Here is a 22,772-nt window from a genome sequence, read left to right on the forward strand (position 1 = left end):
ATGTTGCTTGATATTTATTTTTATTGCTTGATCACGCTTTTTATGCATGTTTAAAGGGAATTGGTATTTGTAATCACGCTTAATAAGATAATTAATAATCTTGTTTAGGGTTAATTTGATTATAATTTCAAGTGATCGCCAATAATAGATTTATTTGTGCATTAAATTCAACCAACATAGATAAACAGGTTTAGGGTAATCCTATTGATTGCATGTTAATCAGAAAGCGCACATGAATACGATCTGAATAAAGTAGAGGCATAATATTAGGGCAGGTTCAATCTCTTTTAGGTTGGATTTGTACCTTCATCCCCGAACCCTTATTTGGTTCAAGACCTATTGGAGTTGACGATCTCATGGATCGTTAAGGGGTGTAACCTTCACCTCGTGAACGGTTTACAAGTTCCTAAAAAACTTGTTGGCGACTCTTTTGCTCTATCTTCTTCCCTTTTGGACGCCACCGTACTTTAGTGTATGATCACAGATAGGGGATTAACGCTTGAAATATTCCCTACAACGATCTTCCTCAAGACAAGGGAATATCGCCAAAGACCGCTCCGCTTGTAGTTGTCTTCACTTTTTTGTCCGTGACAATCCTCCGCAAGCTAGGGAACACCATCGAAAATTGCTCCGTTAGTAGCGATCTTCTGCTATTTTTTGACCATCTTCCGCAAGCTAGGGAAACATTGTCGAAGATAACTCTTCTTGTATCCATCTCCCGTTTTCGTGACAAATCTCCACAAGCTTGGGAACATTGTCGAAGGTGACTCTGCTTGTATAAGGAGGGTGTTCCCATCGTAGGGGATCTTTCTCCTTAAATGCTCATGGCCCTTTAAAAGCCTAGGACTTTACACTTGTTAGGGTGTATTAGGATTTGAATTCCCGACTGTTTGGGGGACCTTGAATTAGAATGGAGCCTATTATCACGCTTTTTTGTAAGAAACAAGTAGGAGTCGCCAATGAGTTTTAGAAAAACTCATAAACCTCGTTCATGCCTTTCTCCCAAGTAGAGTTCAAGGGATATTTAGCAAAAATTGTAAGTTTACCCATGCCTAAATTGGTCTACATAAACCAGAAATGAGTTCGGGAGCTATGGTACCAAGATAACATTCCCTTTAGAGGGGAATTGCTATCTTAGCCCTAGTACGGCCTTTACAAGCTATTTCTTTTTCACAATTTCATCACCAAACAATATATGCAACGTGATACCTAAAAACTAAGTTAGTTGATTTTATTTACACGCGTCAATCACGTAGGAAATACATTGCAAAAGTCTTTATTCTTATTTAATCAATATTCTGGACATAGAAGATGGGGGAATGGTTCCCCCAAGAGGTTGGGTGCTCGATCCTCACGCCCTCATTCATGTGATAGGGTACCCTAGTATCTTACCAATTTACCATTTCACTAAAATGAAACAAAGTTCGTAAAAAGTGTGGGATGCAAAAATGAAATTATGTGAGATATCAAGACATCGATGTGTGGAAAAAAAAAGACTTAGGCCATGTTTAGTTAGTTCATCTTATTTCAAAATCTTACATATTAATTATCTTAAATTAAATAAGAAAAATTAAGTTTCAGATTTAATTTGATCATAAATAAATAAGTTCAAATTAGAACAAATAAGCAAAAATAAGGTGAGATAAACATGCCTTACACTTATCACTTCAAAATTTCACCATTTTTGTTAAAAATATTTGGAAAAACAATCATGATTAATCCCAACTTTGCTCCGTCCGACCCGCTAATATTAATTTTAACTTTCATTTATTTTTTATCACTCCCAACTTTATACCGTATTAATTTTTATTACCCCAACCGTTCATCCAACTTGATATTGCAAGTTACCAGACACGTGTCCACACGTGATAGGTCCAAAAACAATTTTTAAAAAATAAAAAAAATAAAAAATAAAAAATAAAAAAAAAACCCAACCCTTACCCAGTAGCAGGTGGCAGCCTGCCACCTTTGGTAGGTGGCTCCCTTGTCGTTTTCGACAGGCGGCAGCTCCTACTATCGTCGGCAGGGAGAAAACCCCTGCCAATTCGGATAGGCGGCAACCGCTGCTAACTCCGACCACCGACCTTTTTCCTTCCCCCTTCCCCACCGTTTTCGCCCCTACTCCTGTCGTTTTGCAACTCCATCTTCTTCCCCGTCCGTTTGCGCCCCCTTTCCCCACCAGATTTTTCCATCCTTTCACTCCTCCTCGAACTCCCACCAGCCTCCTTCCATCCCCATTGAATTTCGACCCCTTTCCCCGTTGAATTCCGCCCCTCTTTCCTTTCCCCCGCTTTGGTGCGTGAGAGAAGAGAGATAGATGGGGGCATGGTGCTGCTATGTTGGTGGCTGGTACTCTGGGGAAGGGGGATGGCTGGTCGTGGGTGGATACGGGTTGTTGGTGGATGGTTTTTTTTGTTTCTTTTTTTTTTTTTTTTTTACTTTTTAACCTATCAGATTGCGACATATGTACAAGTAATCCAAAGTCAGCAATATTCACCTCTTCACCCGGTTTCAAGTCACTTGGGGGTGATTAAAATTAATAGGGTACAAAGTTGGGAGTGATAGAAAATAAATGGAAGTTTGGATTAATAACAGCGGACGAAACAAAATTGAAATTAATAGTAGGAATTTTTCCAAAATATTTCACCATTGTTTAAATTTGTGGCATCTACTCGTGAAACAAGTGAATTGAGATAGGCTGATAGGGGGAGAATATATAAAAAAGTGATTGCCTAAGCAAGACGAGAGCCAGTTATGAACACCTGGGTGTAACGTACACCGAGGGTCATTTTCTCATATAATTGACAAAATGAATAAATAAGTATTTGCTCAGTTGTTGATTAAGTTAGCAAATTACCTGGGTGTACGATACACCCGGGAGTATATAACAAATTCTAAAGCAAGACAAACTCCTGAGAATTTCATATTACAGGTTACATATTATATACTGTAATGTTTTTGCTCCTCCAGAATACCTTGCCTCATATCCCAAATATTAGAAATTACATTTTTGTAAAATTCTTTTCCAATTTACAAAACATTATTGCCTTGGCTAATCTATAATATTATTAAAACCCAAGGGAACAACATGGTTACGCCATGTGTCACCCTTCCCACAATATGACTAGGCAACACATGTGTGTGAGGTGGCATCCTACATGTCACGTCTTTTCCCAATATAAATTGATTTCACCGGCATTAATTAAAACTCTATAACTTTAATTAAAAACTAAATATTAAAAAAAAAAAAACTTTTTCTATGTATAACCTCCAAATTTAATTCTATAACTTTAATTCTCTATAATAATGTATAATTTTAATCAAAAACGCTTCATATGCATAACCTTCAAATTTAAATTTGACATGCTTATTTTAAATTTTCTCATATATTAATGAAAGATCATATAGATTATTACTCTGTATATATTTCATTCACTTATTAATAATCCGTATTGTTTAGCATTACTAATTTTTTATTAATTTTGATCAAACTTAATTATAAATTTACGATGTATCGGGGCATCACCCGAGCCAATAACTAGTTAGTGTTAAAAACTTAAATACTTGGTGCCTTGGTGGTGCTACCAAAAGGCTTTATTGGATAGTTATTGTTTTATGGATTTAAGATTAACCATGATTTAGGGCCTATTCTAATTTACTGAAATGAACTGAACTGAACTAAACTAAATAGATTTGAAATAAATTATTTATGAAAGAAGGAAATTAAGAGCTGAACTGAAATGAGCTAAACTAAATTGAACTGATTGGAGCTGAACTGAACTGAACTAAGCTGAACTAAACTGAATTGAAATTAAGTCAAAGAGAACAAACCATTAATGAGAATTTGTGTGTAGAATAGCTTATGCTTAATCGATAGCAATCTTCCTTTAATTTGAATAAACATATGTTAATGTGAATCTGTTCAAGTGTTTGACTAGACTATTCTATAAACACCTTTTTCTAATTTTAGCCCAAAATGAAGTTATAAAGAGTCCATACCAGTATCAAAAAGTCGAATTCATTATGAGTATTCAAGGTGAGACGATGGAGGTATGAAGAGAGAAAGAGAGAGCATTACACTATTAAATAAACGTTATATTATATATTCAACCATTAATTTAATTAGTAGCATCAAACTAGGTTAACTAATAAACACTACTAAATAGATAGAAAGATAATATAGGCAACAAAAGAGCAATTACTTTTGTTAATATCTTAATCACTAGTTAATCATTCCTTAATCAGCAACAAAAGCAACACCAGACTCTCTCTCCACAACTTCTATCAGCTTATTAGCAATTGCACTTGCATACACTGATGACCCTTCACAAATCTGCAACAAAATTAACAAAAAAACACAAACAATTAAACACAAAAAACAAGCAATTAAACCATAATTAATCCAAACTTCTTGGCCTAATCACCTTAGTGTTGAACAGATAGCTGTAATAGTCCCCAACTTCGCCACCAGCTACATGGCGTAAATCCAACTGAAGCTCATCAAGAGTCCTAGACACAGACAGTAAACAGTTGATCTTCTTTCGTTGCACTAGCTTGATGGTAACATCATCATCAACAATTCGAACGTCGACTTCTGAGTCCTTCCACTTCCTCTGAATCCATGAGCTTCGGAGTTGGATGGCTGTGGAACAGTTGAAATCCTCCTCCGGTTCCGGTTTCACTGCTGCCACTGCATCGACACCGGTGCCGTGTTGGTCCCCACCAACAGGAGGGGTGTTGGTATCCTCCTGAGTTTTGTGCCTTTTAATTTTGGAAATTCTTTTCTTATCAACCAGGATTTTGAGCTCCCCTACTGTCCTTCTCAGTTCATGTATGTGGTTTATTGCATCCAGTACTATTGATGCTCTATCAGTCTACATTACATTCATGCATTTCAACAAACAGTTAATGTGCAAACTAAAAAATCAAAAAAATAAAATAAAAAAATTCCCTGCTTTCTGAAATAATAGTTATGTAGGTAATGTTATTTGAACGAGTAATTACATAACTATTAAATCCAACGATGAAATAATCCACATGGATAGAAAAACAAAATCCTTTCGAAAAAAAATAATTGATATGTAAATAGTGTAATATAAATAATAGTAGGCTGACTCCATTGATATCAGATATTAACAAAGTTTGTTAATATAATGGCATTGCTGTAAATATTGAGCATGTTTTCTGAAAAGTAATGTTAAAGTTCGGGTCTGGTGATGTGGATACCGTTATGTTCGATTTGTGGGGACAAACGTGTAACGGTACTAAAATAGACGGAGAATTTAACGCCGTCCTGTTCTAACTTGTGGATTGATTAAATCTGGGTTCTAGGTAGGAGGAGAGAGAAAGTTACAAAACAAAGATACTACTAGAAAAAGAAAAGCTACGATATCACTCCTGCCACCGTCATCACCATCGGAAGCCGCTATTTCTCCCGCCCCAACCCCATCGCAGGAAAATTCCCCGAAGCTAGATCTAAAAGATTGGTATAAGATCTTGACATCATTTTGCTCCCTTTTTTTCGAATTCCAGTTCTATCTCTCTCTTCCTTCAAATCAATCCACTAACAAGTAACAACTACTACTATCTTTCCCCCAAATTCCAAAATCGAACTAGGGTTCGCAGCAGTACGAGAAACGTGGTGATAATGGCGAAATTAGGGTCGTACTCCTGGGTATTTTAGCCGGTGAATTGCAGGTTTGTTTTCCTTTATATAAATTAGCATTACTTGTACATTCTTGTTAAAGGAGTTGATTTATTTCTGGATTTGGTTAGGGTGCTCAATTTCTTCAAGCTGCTGCCATTTCGTGAAAATGGTCCTTTTTACCCCGTCAATTCGACACTTAAAAGTTAAAGTCTTCTGTTAACGTCAGGATAGTACTGAAACGGGGATACCAAAACGGGAATATCAGCAGAAACCTAAAATTGACAATTATACCCCTCAGTTACCCACGCGAAATGACTTACATACCCTGATATAAACAAGATATGAACTTGGATTTCCTCCAAAAATTTATAAAACAATCACCCACACCAAAAAAATAATCTCCCACATAAAAAAAAATATAAAATAATTTGTTTCTTTATAATAAAATAATCACGTATACAGTATAAACTAAACGAGTAGTTCACTGACTATTAAATCTGGCCTTTATAATAAAATAGTCATGTAGATAGTGCAAACTAAACGAGTAATTACGTGACTAATAAAATAATGATGTAGGTGGAGTAAACTAAACGAGTAATTACGTGACTATAAAATCCGGACAAAAGAATAGTAAAAAATTCAACCATAATTTTAATAAGCATTATATACCTTGGTTTGGTTGGGAATGAGTTTGCTGAGATACTCATACTTGTCACTGAAGTTTCTCCTCCTTTGTTTCTCAGTAGCAGAATTCTAAGGGCTCTTATTATTACTATTATTATTATTACCCATTTTCCCTTTCCCTTTCCTAAACTCAAGAATCCCATTCCTAAGAAATTGGGTATCATCTTCTTGGTAAACCCCATCAATCCCATTCACATTCACGGTACTAAACACGTGATTAGGATGAAACAAAATCTGATCTCTCATCATAAAAGCAGAATTCTGAGGGAACAAATTAGGATCATAAGAAGATCCGGACCCGGCACCGTGTACCGGGTAATCAACCATCATAGCCGGGTTAAACTCCCCTAAAAGCCCGAAAGCCGAAGGCGGTGGTGGCGAAGAGGAGGAAGCAGAAGCAAAAGAGGAAATGGGTAAGTGCAGAAGTGTAAGAAGATCAGTTGTAGTAGTGTGATGGTGTATGTTTTCAACAAAATTGGTGAAACCCATTTCAGAATTATGGTCCCAAGTAGTATTGGGATCATAATGAGAATGATTACAAAGATTATTATTAGGGTTTTGGAAATCTGATTCCTGCAGAATTGTTGTGATAGTCTTTGTCTTTGTCTCATAGGATGAAAACCCATTAATTGCAGCAGCAGCAGCAATTGCTGCAGAAGCAGGTTGGTCATCAGGGTTGTTGTTGGGGTCAAAGCAAGCAGCAGATTCACTCTGATTATACATTTTCTCTCTCCTCCACCTTTTATGGGCTTCTGTCTCTGCACAAGATCAAATCTTTTTTCAGTATAAAAAATGAAAAGATAAAATAAAGTAAATAAAAAGTTGTTGATTATCAACATTTATGCATAAAGTTACTACTGTTTTGATCTATTTCAGGTAAAATAGAAGGTTTATGGAATTATGGATTATTGTATATATGAAAATTAATATTGAATAATCATATTGTTAGTATAAAAGAGCTTACCTTTTTGTTTGATTTCTTTCAATAAATGTGTAATTAAAAAAGTAAAAATGTTGAGGAGTGAAGTATGAATTACAGGGAGATAATAAAAAGGGGAATTTGTCCTGGTGTAAGGAAGAGGAATATAGAGGGCAAGGAAAGGGCAGGTTTATATTGTACTTGTTAAATGTGGAAATGTGGAGAGTAAATGGGCTTTTTTTTTTTTCTTTTCATTATTTCCTTGTTATTCCTTATTTTTATTAAAAAAAAAAAAAAAAAAAAAAAAAAAAAAAAAAAAAAAAAACTCTACCTTCGTTTATTATCATTCTGCAACTTTGGAATATTTTATATCTCAAATAATGCCCAAAGTTACAGATAACAATTAACGGAGATAATATATAGTATTCCATGGTCTCAAAAAAAAACTATGTAGTACTTCGTATAAATTAAGTAATTTTGTGGTTGTTATTTAGTGATTTTTCATTAAATTTGGATCACACACTTGTTGATTTTATTACAAACATCACAAGTTCTCAAAAAAGGTGAATGTACATGTTAAAGACATATTAAAAGTATTTAAAGTTACCTTTCATAATGCAAAAAAATTATATTCTAGTATAAAATAGCTATAGTGGTAGTTATGCTCAAAGTGACTGAAGCGATACCTCCGTTTCCATTCTTTGTTTATCTAGTACTACGTGTATAGTTGATAAACTTGAATTATCTCAATATTCATTTGTTTTTATTTTTTCTAGCCTTATGGAAATGGAATATTGGACCTTTATCTATTTACACTTCACTCTTTATGCATGTACTAAATTTTTAACCACCCGCCCCCCCCCCCTTTTTTTTTTGGGTAAGGAGTTTATGAGAATGTACCATTCTAGGAGAAAATCTCACACAAATCTGTTCACATCCTTAACTAATAGCCAACATCCTTTGCAAGCAGTGGCGGATCCAGGATTTCCGACTTGGTGAGTCACTATCAATTATTGATTACTTGTGAAAGTACAAATGATTTTTCCAAATCTTGTTTATAATTAATTTCAATCCAAAAAAATATATATATATATTTCACCAAATCGATTTCAATCTAAAATAAGACACAAAAATCCATAATACAACCAAATACTCCGTACTATTTAAAAATTCAATCTTACAAGTTGAAAATATTACAAATAACATGTTACAAACAAATTGTAATATAAAACTTTATGATTTTTTACTTAGATTTGTGGGAAAATATTAAAATTGGTTGCACAAATATAGGATATAAAATTATAAATAGAAGCAAAAATTGTTAAGTAAAAAAAAGGAGATAACTTAAGAGACCTGTTATTAAGTATAACCGGTCTCTTTAACGAAGAAAGAAAGCAGCTCTAAAATGTGAAATGCAATAGCAGCATCAAAGAGACCACTTACCTTTATAGTTGGTCTCTTTGATATTTTTATAAAATGTGTCGGCTCTGTTAGCACTCTTAGCAGCATCAAAGACGCCTCTCTACAATAAGCGGTCTCTTTGATATTTTTATTTTAAAAAAAAAATCATTTTTTTTTGGTGATGCTGAGTCACATGACTCAGTGTGCACCAACACAGATCCGCCACTGTATGCAAGTACTTGTATCAACCTAGATACAAATTCCCTCCTCCAAAGTGTTTTTAATGGGGATTATTCCTACAACTTCAGATCATGAAATAACACTAGTTCAAGTATTATCTAGTAAGAATAGTATAAATTGTTCGTTGGTATATAAATTTTTAATCCTTCATATCTATACTCCATATGAGATAAGGAAACTCAAAGAGAATAAAAGGGTTAAAGTTATTAAGCAGTATTACTTCGTATAATATACAAACAAATTAATAATCCATGTTTATACGTATTGTGCAATTGATAATCTATTGTCATCAATTATAATGTTTAAAATCTGTACATATATAGTTCCAAATTAAGCCTAAGCTTTGCTTAAGTGCCACATAACCTCGTAATACAACGACCAAACAAATTTTTATTGAGACAAATGGGACATAAAGGATTGCAAAATAGTCTCCCTCAGTCTTCAAAACATCGACCTCAAATTTTTAATGATTGCAAAATAGTCTCCCTCCCTCCGTCCTCAAATTTTTAATATAAATGATTGCAAAGTTTGTGTGATTTTGGTATATAATATTGTGTTTTTCATCCCTATTAAATTTTTTAGCTTTATTTTTATTTTTTACGATTTTTTTTCTTGGTGAAAAATATAATTTGGATTTTGTAACACTAGCATTACAATATCCTAGAGGTACCCAATCTATGACAACTAGTTAATGTGATTCCCAAGTGGCAGATCTAAAGGGTACATAGAGGTATTGCCGTACCCCTGTCCTGAAGAAAAAAAAAAAACTAATAATTATAAAATGGAGCCATGCATGGAAAGATGAAGATCGTATACCAATAAGACCCTATTCAATGGTGAGACTCAAGTGAGTATTTTTAAGAGGGAGAGAGTAATTTTTGCAATGTATACCAATTATCTAAACTTAGAAACCCAAAAGAAAGTTGTTAAGTTTAGATACTCAACTTTGAGTCTTATTTGGCAAAAAGTGTGGACCCCTTGTCAATATTCTAATATATTTTGTAATTTATTTAAATTTTACCTTTTTTTTTAATCTTACAATATTTGATAATAAAAAAGAAATGGATTTGTGAGCCATAATTGAAAGTGACATTTGTATATTTTAGAGAGTCTCACCATTGGAAAATTAGGTTTCAAATGAGTTGCTAAATTAAGAAGTGACCATGGTATCACCATTGAGGTAAAAAATTACTCATTTCGTATTTCAATACTCAAATTGGAGTCTTATTATTGGAGATGGTCTAAGTTTTTATAAAAATAAATGCACCATATACCTTTAATGACCACGAGATAAGTGGAGTTTGATTAATTATGCCACGAAATCACCTCTAGATCCCTTCCCTTACCACCAAAATCGGCCACCACTCGCTCTCCACCTCCCCTAACCCCTGAATTCACCACAAATCTCAAGAATCATGTATGTATGATTAGTTTTCGAGGTTGGGAAAGGAGATTAAGGTTGGTTTAGTACTTTAGTGGGTAGGGGAAGGGAAGGTAGTTGGTTTGGAGCTTAAGGAAAATGATTTGGGATAAAGATTGACAGAGCTAACATTTGTTAGTCCATAAGGGTATTTAGTGCATTTTTTAGAAAACTTAGGATTTATATGGTGTATTTGAAAAAGTTTGGGGGTATATGGTGAACAAAAAAAAACTTGGAGGTACATGATGAAAATACCGTAGATATAAGTTATAAAAAGTAGATATTCAAAAATCATACATTAATACATTCTAACAAGTATTCATGTGACTATGCTCATTTTTACTCGTTTTGTCCCAAATTACTCGCAACATTATGACTTTTTGCACTATTTATACATATCACTTTGACCATTTTTTTAGCTATTATATAAATGTCAATGTAATCATGTAAGATGTTCTTGGGTCTATTTTAATATATAGTTTCTTTATATAAACTTTTTTTAACTTTTATTAATATGTAATAAAATATATCAACTATCAAATATATGTATCGGCATTCGGCAAGCATGTCCAATCAAAATGTTGAAAGTAATCAGTAACTGATGAAGTATGGATAAAACATAAACATTGGTGAAAGTAATACACTTATATAAATAATACAACAATCAAAGCAGGATACTTAGAAAATGGAGGGATTACAAGATAAAATTAAAGACGACTAGCAGCTAATTCATGCAATTTTAGAGGATGTACTTGCCGCTTTGCCAGAAATTAGTTTAGGTTGTCAAAGACTAACAGAATTCAAAGGACAATGAAGTGGGGTCCGATGTTCAGCAAGAATTCCACGCAAATTGACATCCTTAACTAACTCCCTTTAACCGTTTAGAGATTTTTTGGAGACAATAGAGTTATTGCTCACAATTTTACAAACAATCATTTTCACCCAAAAGGATGACTGGCTCGCCAATCGTGGAGTGGCTCAATCAAATAATCTCATTATTCTAGGTAGTGCTCCCAGGGAACTTCGTAGGATTCTTAGTGAGGATGTTTAAGGAGTGGCCTTCCCACGCTTTGTTCCTCCTTGATAGGTTGTTTGGTTTTTTTTTCCTTTTCTGTTTATTTGGTATTTTTCCTCTTTAGCAAAAAAAAAAAAAAAAAATTCACCTAAAAGGAGAAAAAAAAAACAATATTCTTCACCAGTTCACCCTCGTTAATTACAACAATTTGTATATTATACTCCATTTCCATTTAATTACAACAATTTAACTTTTACATTATTTGTATATTTCTTATTTATTTTGGGAAAATTTGTAAATTACAGTCATTTAAAGTTTGTATTTTGCAAATGGCAGCCATTTAAATTTTTTTTTGCAAATTGAAGCCCAAAAATTCGTATAATTTGTAAATTACAACCCAATTCAAATTTTTCATCGACTTATTACATGTTGAAAAATCTTCGTTTGAGGTTTAAGGGGCCTTTTTAGCTCTTAAGGGTCCGGATTGAGCCTCGAAATTAGCAAAACAATAACGTAAGTGTCTCATTTTTACAGTATTCCACAAATCAATATATTTTTGTTACGCAAAACAAGGCACTTATGTTATTTTTTTTGCTAATTTCGAACACAATTCGAAACCTTAAGAGATAAAATGGCCCCTGAAACCTTAACCGAAGATTTTCCAACATGTAAATCGATGTAAAAGTTGATCGAATTGGGCTGCAATTTACAATTTATACGAACTTTCGGGCTGCAATTTGCAAATTTTCCTTTATTTTGACTATATTACATGAATACTTGTCATCAATCCAAAATCAATTACTTTCTAGGGTTTTTGAGGAATCAACCTTAAGTAAATTTGGAGAGTTTTTTTAAAGAAATTGGTTGGGCTTGTAGTAGGGACGTCAGAATAGACGTTTCTGGAGCTCCTCCCAGCCGTCCCCAAATTAGCTTCCTGTACCACATTTCGAGGGTATTCTTTGGGGACGTATTTGGGTCGTACCCGTACCGCACCCGTACCCGATACGTCTCCGGTACGGGAAACGGCTACACTTTGGCGTACCCATGCATCCTTGGTTGTAATAATTGCACCTTTTGGCACTTTTTACCGTCTCACCTCTAATTACGGAGTACATGTTATTATGTAGCTCTAAAGGCTATTTATAAGCATTAAATATACTATTGGAAATTGTATAAATTAGGAATTCATGATAAAAACACGCGTAAATATATGTTATTAGTGTTTATATTTTTATGATTTCTTAACTTTTTACGATTTTCAAGTGTAAATTTAATGTTTATATGTAGCCCATGTATAACATTATCCTTATATTTATATGTAAGAAAAAAAAATATTCCGTATATATTATTTATATAAGGTCTTGTTAAATATACCTCGTTATATATCTTTATATTATCCACATTTTAAAATTATTACTCCGTATTATAATATTGAAATTTGCATTATGATGCTTAAATCTCCTTCATGTTGCTATATTTCAGGGAATTGGAGGATATGTATGGCTTGGGGACAAAGTAATAGCGACAGAAAGTGCACTCTTGTACATCTGTCGCCAATTTTAATTAAAACTTACGCTTGTTAATGCGGATTTTATATTCTATTCGTAAATAAGATTGACAACATCAAATTTTAATAAATAAATAAATAACACAATTACTGTGTTCAACATTGAAGCAGTAATCAAACCAGCAGAGATAATCTGGATGTAAAAATTGAAATTCCCTGCTTAATAAACTGTAAACCTAGCCAGTCAGAGCAATTCTCAAAATACTTTGTATGATTTATGAACAGCTTACATGTATTTCATAGCCCCAAATGAGGAAAAACTCTTTAACCAAAATTCTATACAAACACCAAAAAAATTTACCAAGTTCGGGCATGAAAACCTCTGATTGTACAGACGAAGCAATCAAGCAAACGTATAGTAGCAAAGAATGGCATTACCACATCCACAAGATCAAACTCTAAAAAATAGATATGTGAGCACGGTGATAGTAAAGCAAGCCGCTGATACAGCAGTCCTCAGACCAGAGGAAGCTATCTGGATAGTAAAATTGCAATTCCCTGTCGAGATATTCTTCATTGTTAACCTAGCCATACCTCCAAAGTCGCAGGCCTCAAGTTTCTGATACTGAGTCTGATAGTACACATTAAAGGCATAGGACACGTTCCCATTTAAATCCAGACCGTTACATGAGGATCCATACCCAAGAGGTGTACAATCAGCATAAGTGCATGCGAAATTAATGTTATCTCCCAGCTTGCTCAGATCCTTAGCATTCGGGTCAAACTCACACCATTGCTTCTCAAGATATTGGACATTCCTTGCACCAATAAGATAGATTTCCCGGTTTTCACTGGCAAGATACATGGGGAATTTTGGCTGTCCGTCATACCGGAAAATTCCCCAGTGCCTCTCAAATGACCCAGGTCCAACACTTTTTGCATCCTCGTCAAGGAGCCCAAACAAGTACATCTCTATATATCCAGGCCTCAAAGGAGTACCAGTGTTAGCTGCAAGCCTTGGAAGGAGGCCTTGATAGAATTTGATAGCATTGTTAATATTGGCATTAATATCACCATCAGTGGGCCACCCAACCTCCCCAACAATTATAGGCATAGTCCCATACCCTGCTGCTTTTAAGGCCGAAACCAATGTATCAAAGTTGGCATCAAAAACATTAGTGTATTGGATCCCATTATCATCAAGAGGAGTAGCTCCCCCATCAAAGAATGCATAGTTGACTGGAAAATCGGGGTTACCATACAGACTGAGGAAAGGGTAGATATTGACGGTGAATGGTGCATTGTTTTGGCTCATAAATTGGACCATCTGGGTCATGACATCAGCAATATCAGGTCTGAATCTTCCAGCAGAAGGTACAGGATTGGACTGTGGTGATTCGTAAACATCAGCATTTAAGGGCACAGTTGCTTTAACTGAGTTTCCTACCCCAGCTTCATTAAGAGCATTTTGAATATTTTGAAGGGCCGGCAGAGTAGCATTCTCAAATGTACCATTGTAGGTCTTGAGAAAAGGTTCGTTTCCAACCGCCACATATCTGCAACCGGTAAAGGGTTCAATGTTGCAGAAGTTTGCACATTCTAACACATCAAAAGGGTAACTAACAATTGCATATGATTTGGCATGCACCAAGTACTTGTCCACTAATCAACCATCTCTAGATATTTGCAAAAGCAAAACCCAGTTATTTAGAATATTAAATGAAAATGATCATCAAATAAGATTTCTACTACTTCGAATTTATGTACAAAATGTTTTCTGGTCCTCATTTATACATTTTATACTTCGAAAAAATTGGACAATAAAACATAACAGTGCCCACATCATGAAAGACTACTTTAAGCATACAATAATGGGAATGTGCACAGATATAATCTAAGACAACCTACATTCATGTGCTTTTACTGTCTGGGTCATACTACAGCTACAGGCACACTAGAATTTGTCAAAAAAATTTATTTCTGCATCATTTATTATTGATTTCCTCTGTTATTTACAGTCTAGCAAGAAAAATAAGAAAAATGAAAAAAAAATTGCCCTAGGAAGTGCATTGTAATCATTACTTTTCTTAGCTCTATCACCTTTATAACACTGGAAAAGTTTGAGAAGCTTAAGATTAGCATGAATACAATCACATGCCAAAATCCCAAATATATTATCCTATCGACTGTTCTTTCTTATAAAGTGCATATATAAAGCATCAACATGTCCACTGCCACAGTTAGTATAATCAGTCTAGTGGGAATGTAAAGAGAATATGAAGATAGCAACTTACTAGAAGAATAGGATAAAAAATGGTTCAACAAAAATATAGAACAAGAGATGACATGACTCATATGAGAGCAAACTAGTACTAGACCAAAAAATTGTACAGATGGATCCAGAGCATAGCTCAAAGTTGGTAATGAAAATGAATTGGATCATAAATATATGATATATCAGTCAATCATTTAACTACCCTTAAAAGGTTTCCCCTTGCTCAATAATTATTATACCTCATCATTAATTTCTCCAAGGTACAATGGTACATAACACAATCACATAATGACCTGTTAGCAAATTTAGATGATAAAGTTGAAGGTATAAAAAGAGAATTAAGCACTAATAGGTAACATGATGTCCAAAATTCACATCAAGGTAGGTTTGTACATGTAACGTTACCCATATTCATGAAAGGTTAACAATATCCCTAATCTACCCAAATGATATACTGAAATTCATTTCTTTGAAGCATTCAAATTCAGCAGGCCTAGTCATTACGACTTTTTTAAAATTAGAACCAGTTACTCCACTTTCCTGTCTTTCAACGCCCTTCCCCCTTCAAAGATGAGAACCATCACCTGTCTGCTCTATCATGGTTGCTGCTTATACATGGTTAAATTCCTCTGCCATTTCCACTCAACCCTCCAAATTCAAAAATTTTGGCCTACAAGATCAATTACATCACAGCTAACATTCCAAACGTAACCTCCAACAAGATATTCCTATTCCAACTTCCAATAAAATTCCAAAATTTTTGCAGTTCAATTGGGTGTACTCTGATTGCTCACCACTAATAGTAAGATGATGTTGCTAGAAAATTTGTCCTTCAACCACTCTCCATATAAACCATCTAATTCAATTTCAATTGGGGATGGATTAGTCAATTAGGAAAATCAATTATCTCCTAGTTCAATCTTGTGGAACATAGTATTTTGGAACTCCCCCGTACTTCTGTAAGTCGAAAAACTTTGTAGGCTTGAGTGTTAGTTGATAATTGCATAGGTTACTTTTTTGTGAAAAAATCAATGCACACAATCACTTTAACAAAAGTTTAGTACCTTTTCCATAAACTTTTCAAAAGGAAATTAAAAAGTAATCCATAAAAGGCAATTTAACATCAAAAATGAAAATAGAGGTAGCTCAAAATTAATGTGAATTTTGGAGTAAGCTCAGCACAAATTTAGTGTAGTGAAGTTATGGTCCAGGAAATGAAGATGCTTTAAAAAAATGAGCTAATAAGCACAAATCACATGGCAATTGGCAAGTGGATGAAATATAACATCCCACAAAATGAAGAAAAGGGGAACACAAATTTTGCATTTTTATCATTTTGGATCAAGACAAATTCTTTGTCACAACCCAGATAAACAGGACAAGATCTACCAGCATATTCTAAAGGGTTAAAACAAGGGAAATAAAATTTGATTACACAACTCACTTGATGTTGACTCCTCCTTTGAAATTGTAACGCACAACATTGCTCCGAACCCACTTTTGAGCTTGATGATAATCAAGCATAGCAGCCAACTCACCATTAGGAATGGCAACCATAACTTCAATATTAGTACCAGTGAGCGCACTCAAAGTAGATTCATCAGCATCAAACAACTTCACTTTTTGAATACCATTATCCTTTAACAGCTGTACTACAGTACTAAGAGGCAATTTGTGATTAGCTTGAGTTCCCCAATTGACTCCAAGCCCTTCAACCTTACAAGCCCTTAATGATACCCCGATTATCAACCAACTTACAAACAACAGCCACTCCTTTTCCATCGAAAACGAATGTTATCTATGCATATAGTACAGTTTTATGGCGGCGCCAAAATGAATTTATTTAAAAAAAGTCAACAGCTAAAGGTTAAAGCCTCCTATTCAAAGAAAAGAGCAATTGAGAAGGTATAGATAATTAAAGGACGATGCAGAGAATGAGAAAAATGTCAAACAGATACCTCTCGGTTGATTATTTGTGAGCAGAAAGGAAGCCAATCAATGAAATTCAAAGAGGCTTCTTAAGTAAGAAGAAATATGAAATGGTAAAAACCCCCAGAATATGTCAACTAGAGAGGTTGACTATGATCAAATTATTGCAGAAGAACTGTAAAAGCAGGATAATGCAGAAAACCCAAGAGGGTGATACAGGATTACAGTAAAATTTATGCAAAAGTGGAGAAGGGAAAAGTTCACTAATCTGAAGAAAATGAAGAGATTTTGTAAGTTGTATGTTGTGTGGACAAGATTGAATGGTATAGAAAGCATCAAAGCAATTATTTAGTATGACAATGAGTTGATATATTCCCCTTCCTGAAATGGACGAGGACAAACATATATGACTAATAAGAATTAATGTTATAAACTATGAATAGGACAGCATATCAAAAAGAGTATAATGATGTACTTGCCTAGTCAGCTATCTACCCTAAACCCAAACATCATTATCTTAGGTGGGTTGGTTAGAGTCTTTGGGGTTGAACCGAAAACTTGGGATCGAATATTGTCTACATCATTGCCTCTACGGCTCTCTCTACTATACTACAACAATAACAAAAATAAATTAATATATAAAATAGGATTCCATTTTTTATTAGGTTACTTACCTGTAATAATAACTCAATCAACCCCTAAAAGTTGGCAGCCATATCTTCTTTCCTAACATATCAAAGAAAAACCATAATGTAAAGAAGAAACACTGTAGAGAACTGGTCCACTTGATGAGCTAGTCTTTTCAACTACACAACCACTTCCAGAAACATAAGTCAAGAACAATTTATAGGTAAGTTAGTGAAGTTAATAATAAGCTTTTCAAACGCGAGCAATAATCAAAAGAAATGAAATTTGGTATTTACTGTATAAGTTTAAATTGTTCATCACACATCAAAACCCCAGATTAAACCGCGAGTAGGCGGTGTCGGAAGCAGTTCAACTGAGTAATACAGGTTGATCTCAGCAGGGTGAGGAAAGGGTGTTGATGTCACGCCATTACCTAGTTGACAAAATTAACAACTAACACAACAGCAAAGGAGCAAAAACAGAACATTCTTACAAATTAATTAATTAATATAATTGAACTACCAACTATCTAGCCTCTAACTTAATATATTACTGGAATATTAGCACTTATTTGCATGTTATGTCAATAATTAATAGCTATATAATCATGAACAAGTCAATAAAAAGTAAGATTACAACCATAATTAGAGGTCATAATCAACAAAAATATAACCCATAAAAAGACTGAAAACTACATATAAATAATAACACCATAGATCCAAGTTTAGTTGTCATATTAATAGTTCAAATTACGCTATTGACGTGACTATTAATTCTAGACGGAGCAAAAAAAAATCACAAGAACAGTAATTCAGGGTTTTTCTTTCAAACTTTAAACATTAAACAACAAATTTTACACTGGTTCTTTGTACAACAAATCAAATAAAATTCAATGTTACTCAGTTCAAGAACACAATTACAACGAAATTACTGTCACAAAGAGCTAACAAATCGCTGTTGTATTCTAAAATTAAAATCCAAAAAAATAGACTGTAATTTTCAATCAATGAAAAGATAAATATCGTATATAATTGAAATACTGAAACTAGAATAAAAAGTTCTGTAAAATTGAACTCACTTGATATATGAATAATATGATTGTAGTGTTCATCAATAATTGAACAAGAACATCAGAATATCAGATAGTGGCTTTTATGGATAGAGAAGTGCGGGAAACAGATCTGCACCTTTTCGTTGGTAATTTCTCTCTCCAAAAGTAATACAAGTAGAAATTACCCACTGTCATGTGAAAATAATATAAATAAATAAATGTACTCGTAGAAAACTTTGGGTTAAAAGCTTATCCAAGATAAAACTTTCATTTCTTGTCAAAAAAATAAATTAAGTAAAATAAAATCAAAGTAAAATTGTCGGGAAAGTACCTTGAATTTGAGGAAGTACTGGAACACTGCTATACAAAGAACGATGAATCTAAGTTTTCAAGCTGCAACACTTACGACTATGTCAATTCCCTGTTCGCAAATTTGTTCCCACTTCTTCTCGTGTTCTCATGATTGGTTGCGAAAATGCTGGTAAGTTTTCGACTTTTATTTTATCAATTTTTTTTATTTAATTTGTGATTTGTTGATTTAAGCTAGATAACTTATAAAGGAATTCTGGGGTTTTTGTTTTGGTTGTTTCGATAAGATTTTGGGTTTTTAATGTTGGAATCGAGTGTTTTGAGCTGTTTGATTTTGCTTTGTATTAGTGATGATCGACTGATTGTCATCAATGCATCAAGAAATGCTTTAAACTGGAAAAAAATTACAGCTTTATTAGAAAACTGAAATTGCTGAAGTTTTTAGATGAATTCTTCTACACCTTGCCCAGATGCTCTTGAAAGCCTTTATACTGCTATTTCTTGACCATTTTCTAGTTTACCCTGTAAACAAACATCATATTATCTCCTGCTACGTTTTGTTGCATTTTAGACTACGTAAGATCGTGTTTGAATTGAACTCATTCTTACCTTGGCCAAAACCACCCTTCCCAAGCAAGTTACTCTCACTAAAGCCGTCTGTTGCTATTATCAGATCTTCAAGTTTTGAGACTTTTCAGTCTTCAATCATAACTTGGGTTTTGTCTCTGAATAGATATGAATCTGTTGCTTTCCCAGCTTTCTTCTCTGGTATTAATTTAGATTTTCTATTTCTATCCGATGTGTGTTTACCCTTTTTCCGAGCTCTCCATTTGAACAGGAAGTATGTGATATTGGCAATCACTGTTGTTCCTAAAGTCATATCTCTTACTAGCACCTGCAAAGCAGAGGAAATTATTTTACATATGCATACTAACATGATCTTTTTTACTAGGTGGGAAGATGAGAATTCAGAAGCCTATAATATCTCCTAAAGTGTCTAGCATTCAAAATTTCAAAGAGGTATGATTAACTTACTTAGCTCTGATTGTTCAAGCCGAATGAATAGGTCCACCCCTCCAGGCGAAAGGTCCTCTATGTCAATCAAGTTCTCGCTCCATCTCATACATCCAGTTCCAGTATCATGTGTATAAGCCAAACAAGAGCAGTTTGCCAGGCAGGTTTTTCTGCACTGATCAGGATTCAGACCCACAAACCATTCAGCAATATCAGCATTAACTGGCACTTTCATCATCTTTAACCTCAAAAACCCATCTTGTTTTCCCCCTTGAACCCCAGATTGTAGGCTTGCAGCTTCTTTCTTCTCACACACCCACTTGTCCAGTTTCCTCTCCTCCATTCCTCCGTGTTCTTTGGCACAAACCCTTTTAAGCAGCTGCACATAGGTTTAGTCTGCGGGTTGCAGTTTCCAAATTCTCCACACATACCATAGGTGTCACATATATTTTCCGGGGCATGCCACAGTTCTTCTTGCTATCATCCCACCACCTTTCAGCTAATATCCCTTGATCAGTTATTACATAACGAGGCAACAAAGTCTCATTCGCACCTGTAAAAACTAGAGAAAGCATCCCTCTTACTTCCTCCTGTGCGAATGACCCAGTGTTAATGAGTATATCACCATAACCAGTATTATGATATCTTGTTCCCATGAAAATGTTTCCATTCCAAGGTCCACTTCGCCAATAAGGGCGATCCCCATCCCATATGATAATCTGAAAAAACCTAGAGTTAGTACCAACTGAGTACCTTCCAACTGATGGATCTGAAGGACTTTTCCAGGCTTGCACGACTTTCCTGAATTCAGGATTATTGTTAAGAATGAACTTCATATTTGGCAAGACTGAGTCTGCAGGATACTGAAAACTCTGCCATATGATCGTCCCATTGCCACGACTCGTGTTGTTCGGAAATCCTTGGATAAAAATGTTCCCGGAATCTTGAAGTTGAGCTGCTACGAAACCAGCTGTAGGATGAGTGACATTGGATGACCAAATAGTCTGATATTTTTGCATCAGAGAGTGATATCTTAATTACACCAGAAAGTATCAGTAAGGGGATTGTTCCTGTTAGCTACCCATACTAAATACAACTTCCATTTCAGAAGGGTGATTATACCAGATTTCAACATAACGATTGGAAGAGTTTTGAGGGCTGAAAATTCCTAGCTTGAAAATGCTATTTTTAGAAAGTATTGATTCTGAGTCTTTTAGGAATTGTGTTGGTGTAATACTGTCAATTGCAGAGCAGATTTTAGAACTGAAAAGAAGAATGTATGGAATTAATGCAAAAATAGGTATCATTCTTTGCTTAATTGATTATATCATGTAACATTTGGCAATTTAGAGATAATATAAGGGCTCTGAAGGTAAGTTGTGTGTGTGTGTTTTTTTCTCTCTCTTTTTTTTTTTTTTTTGCTCAGAATTTCAGAGGTCTTTGGTGTTAGGCCTGTTAGGCCTGTTAGCTCTTTGAGTGAAACACGTGAACTTATGAGTGCTTTAAACTAGTGGATGTTCTGGACTTCTAGTGTATTGGTGCTGTTGTTAAGGTTTGTATTGATTGACGACTATGACGAGTAGATTAAAATATTTCGAGTTTGACTAGCCGTATTGTTATATGAGATGCGTTATATAAAAAAATCTTGATATATATAAGATATAAACTTTAATAATTTTTACTAATTTGAAATCAAATATATAAATGATCAAAGTATTTGTATTGTTACATAGCAAGATAAATTAATATGTAAGATCATTCATGAGTTCATATGGAACAACATTAGTTGGTACTTGGGACACAAATTTCTCAAATTTTCTCCACACCAAAAGAAATAAAACAAGCTAAATTATGCATTACATCTTGAAACCATATGAACATTACAAGGAACCTCTTTGGAATTAAATGTTGGAATGTATTTCGAATGCAACTTATGTATGCATTATATATATTTGAAGGCTTGGTACTTAATGTGTAAAACATATATTTTTAGCTATATTCCTAGTATGATAATGAATGTACTAAAAACAAGATGAAGGGTACCAAATTCACGACCGAGGGTACCTAATAAAAAAATGAATGATCAATGGTAATATATGTGACATGAAGTAATTAGATTATTAGTACTACATCCGTTACATATTATTTGCAACGATTAGACATTTTTCCTCTCTACTTTATGTCAAATCGTTGCAAACAATATGTAACGGAGGTAGTATATTAGATCAAATAACAAAGAACTATACTATTTGCGGGGAATTCAATAAGGTATTAATGTTGTTTTGACTATAAGCAATGATACTGTCACTCTAATGTTTCTTAATCCCTCTAGTAATATATGAATTGTATATTGTAGATCATACTATATACAACAATTGCGTGTCAACAATTGAACGCACAGGACTAACAAAGAATCTATCCACAAATGTCTTATTGTACGCGTATCAACAAATGAATAACAAATGTCTCGATTTGCTTGTTCAAATTTGAATTAGAAGGGGCTATAAGAAACAAATCTGAAAATCGAATCATAGAATCGAAATATTCGACAGACATGCACAATCAAGACGTCATATCCAAATTTAAATCGAATAATAGAATAACATCAACAACAACAACAACAACAACAACAATAATAATAATAATAATAAAATAATAATAATAATAATAATAATCAATAATCATTAAATAATAATAATAATAATAATCGATAAATAATAATAATAATTATAAA

The 22,772-nt window shown here is 34.0% G+C and overlaps 3 protein-coding genes across 3 annotated transcripts; all 3 read right to left on the reverse strand.

Moving 5' to 3' along the window:
* Positions 1 to 4,117: 4,117 nt before the first annotated feature.
* Positions 4,118 to 5,410, reverse strand: LOC110692537 (transcription factor bHLH91-like). Its single transcript, XM_021869574.1, has 2 exons — positions 5,396 to 5,410; positions 4,118 to 4,874 (listed from the first exon to the last, which is right to left on the reverse strand). The coding sequence occupies exons 1-2, from the start codon at positions 5,408 to 5,410 to the stop codon at positions 4,398 to 4,400; spliced, it is 492 nt and encodes a 163-aa protein (XP_021725266.1). The 3' UTR covers positions 4,118 to 4,397.
* On the reverse strand, positions 5,305 to 7,823 carry LOC110692454. The gene has a single exon (XM_021869447.1). It carries the CDS (start codon positions 7,052 to 7,054, stop codon positions 6,401 to 6,403), a length of 654 nt encoding a protein of 217 aa, XP_021725139.1. The 5' UTR covers positions 7,055 to 7,823; the 3' UTR covers positions 5,305 to 6,400.
* Positions 7,824 to 13,031: 5,208 nt separating this feature from the next.
* Positions 13,032 to 18,723, reverse strand: LOC110692455 (glucan endo-1,3-beta-glucosidase 8-like). The gene is made up of 2 exons (XM_021869448.1): positions 16,553 to 18,723; positions 13,032 to 14,389 (listed from the first exon to the last, which is right to left on the reverse strand). Exons 1-2 carry the CDS (start codon positions 16,888 to 16,890, stop codon positions 13,285 to 13,287), a joined length of 1,443 nt encoding a protein of 480 aa, XP_021725140.1. The 5' UTR covers positions 16,891 to 18,723; the 3' UTR covers positions 13,032 to 13,284.
* Between the last annotated feature and the right edge of the window lie 4,049 nt (positions 18,724 to 22,772).

The sequence above is a fragment of the Chenopodium quinoa genome, unplaced genomic scaffold, assembly GCF_001683475.1.
Source record: "Chenopodium quinoa cultivar QQ74 unplaced genomic scaffold, ASM168347v1, whole genome shotgun sequence".
NCBI lineage: Eukaryota > Viridiplantae > Streptophyta > Magnoliopsida > Caryophyllales > Amaranthaceae > Chenopodium > Chenopodium quinoa.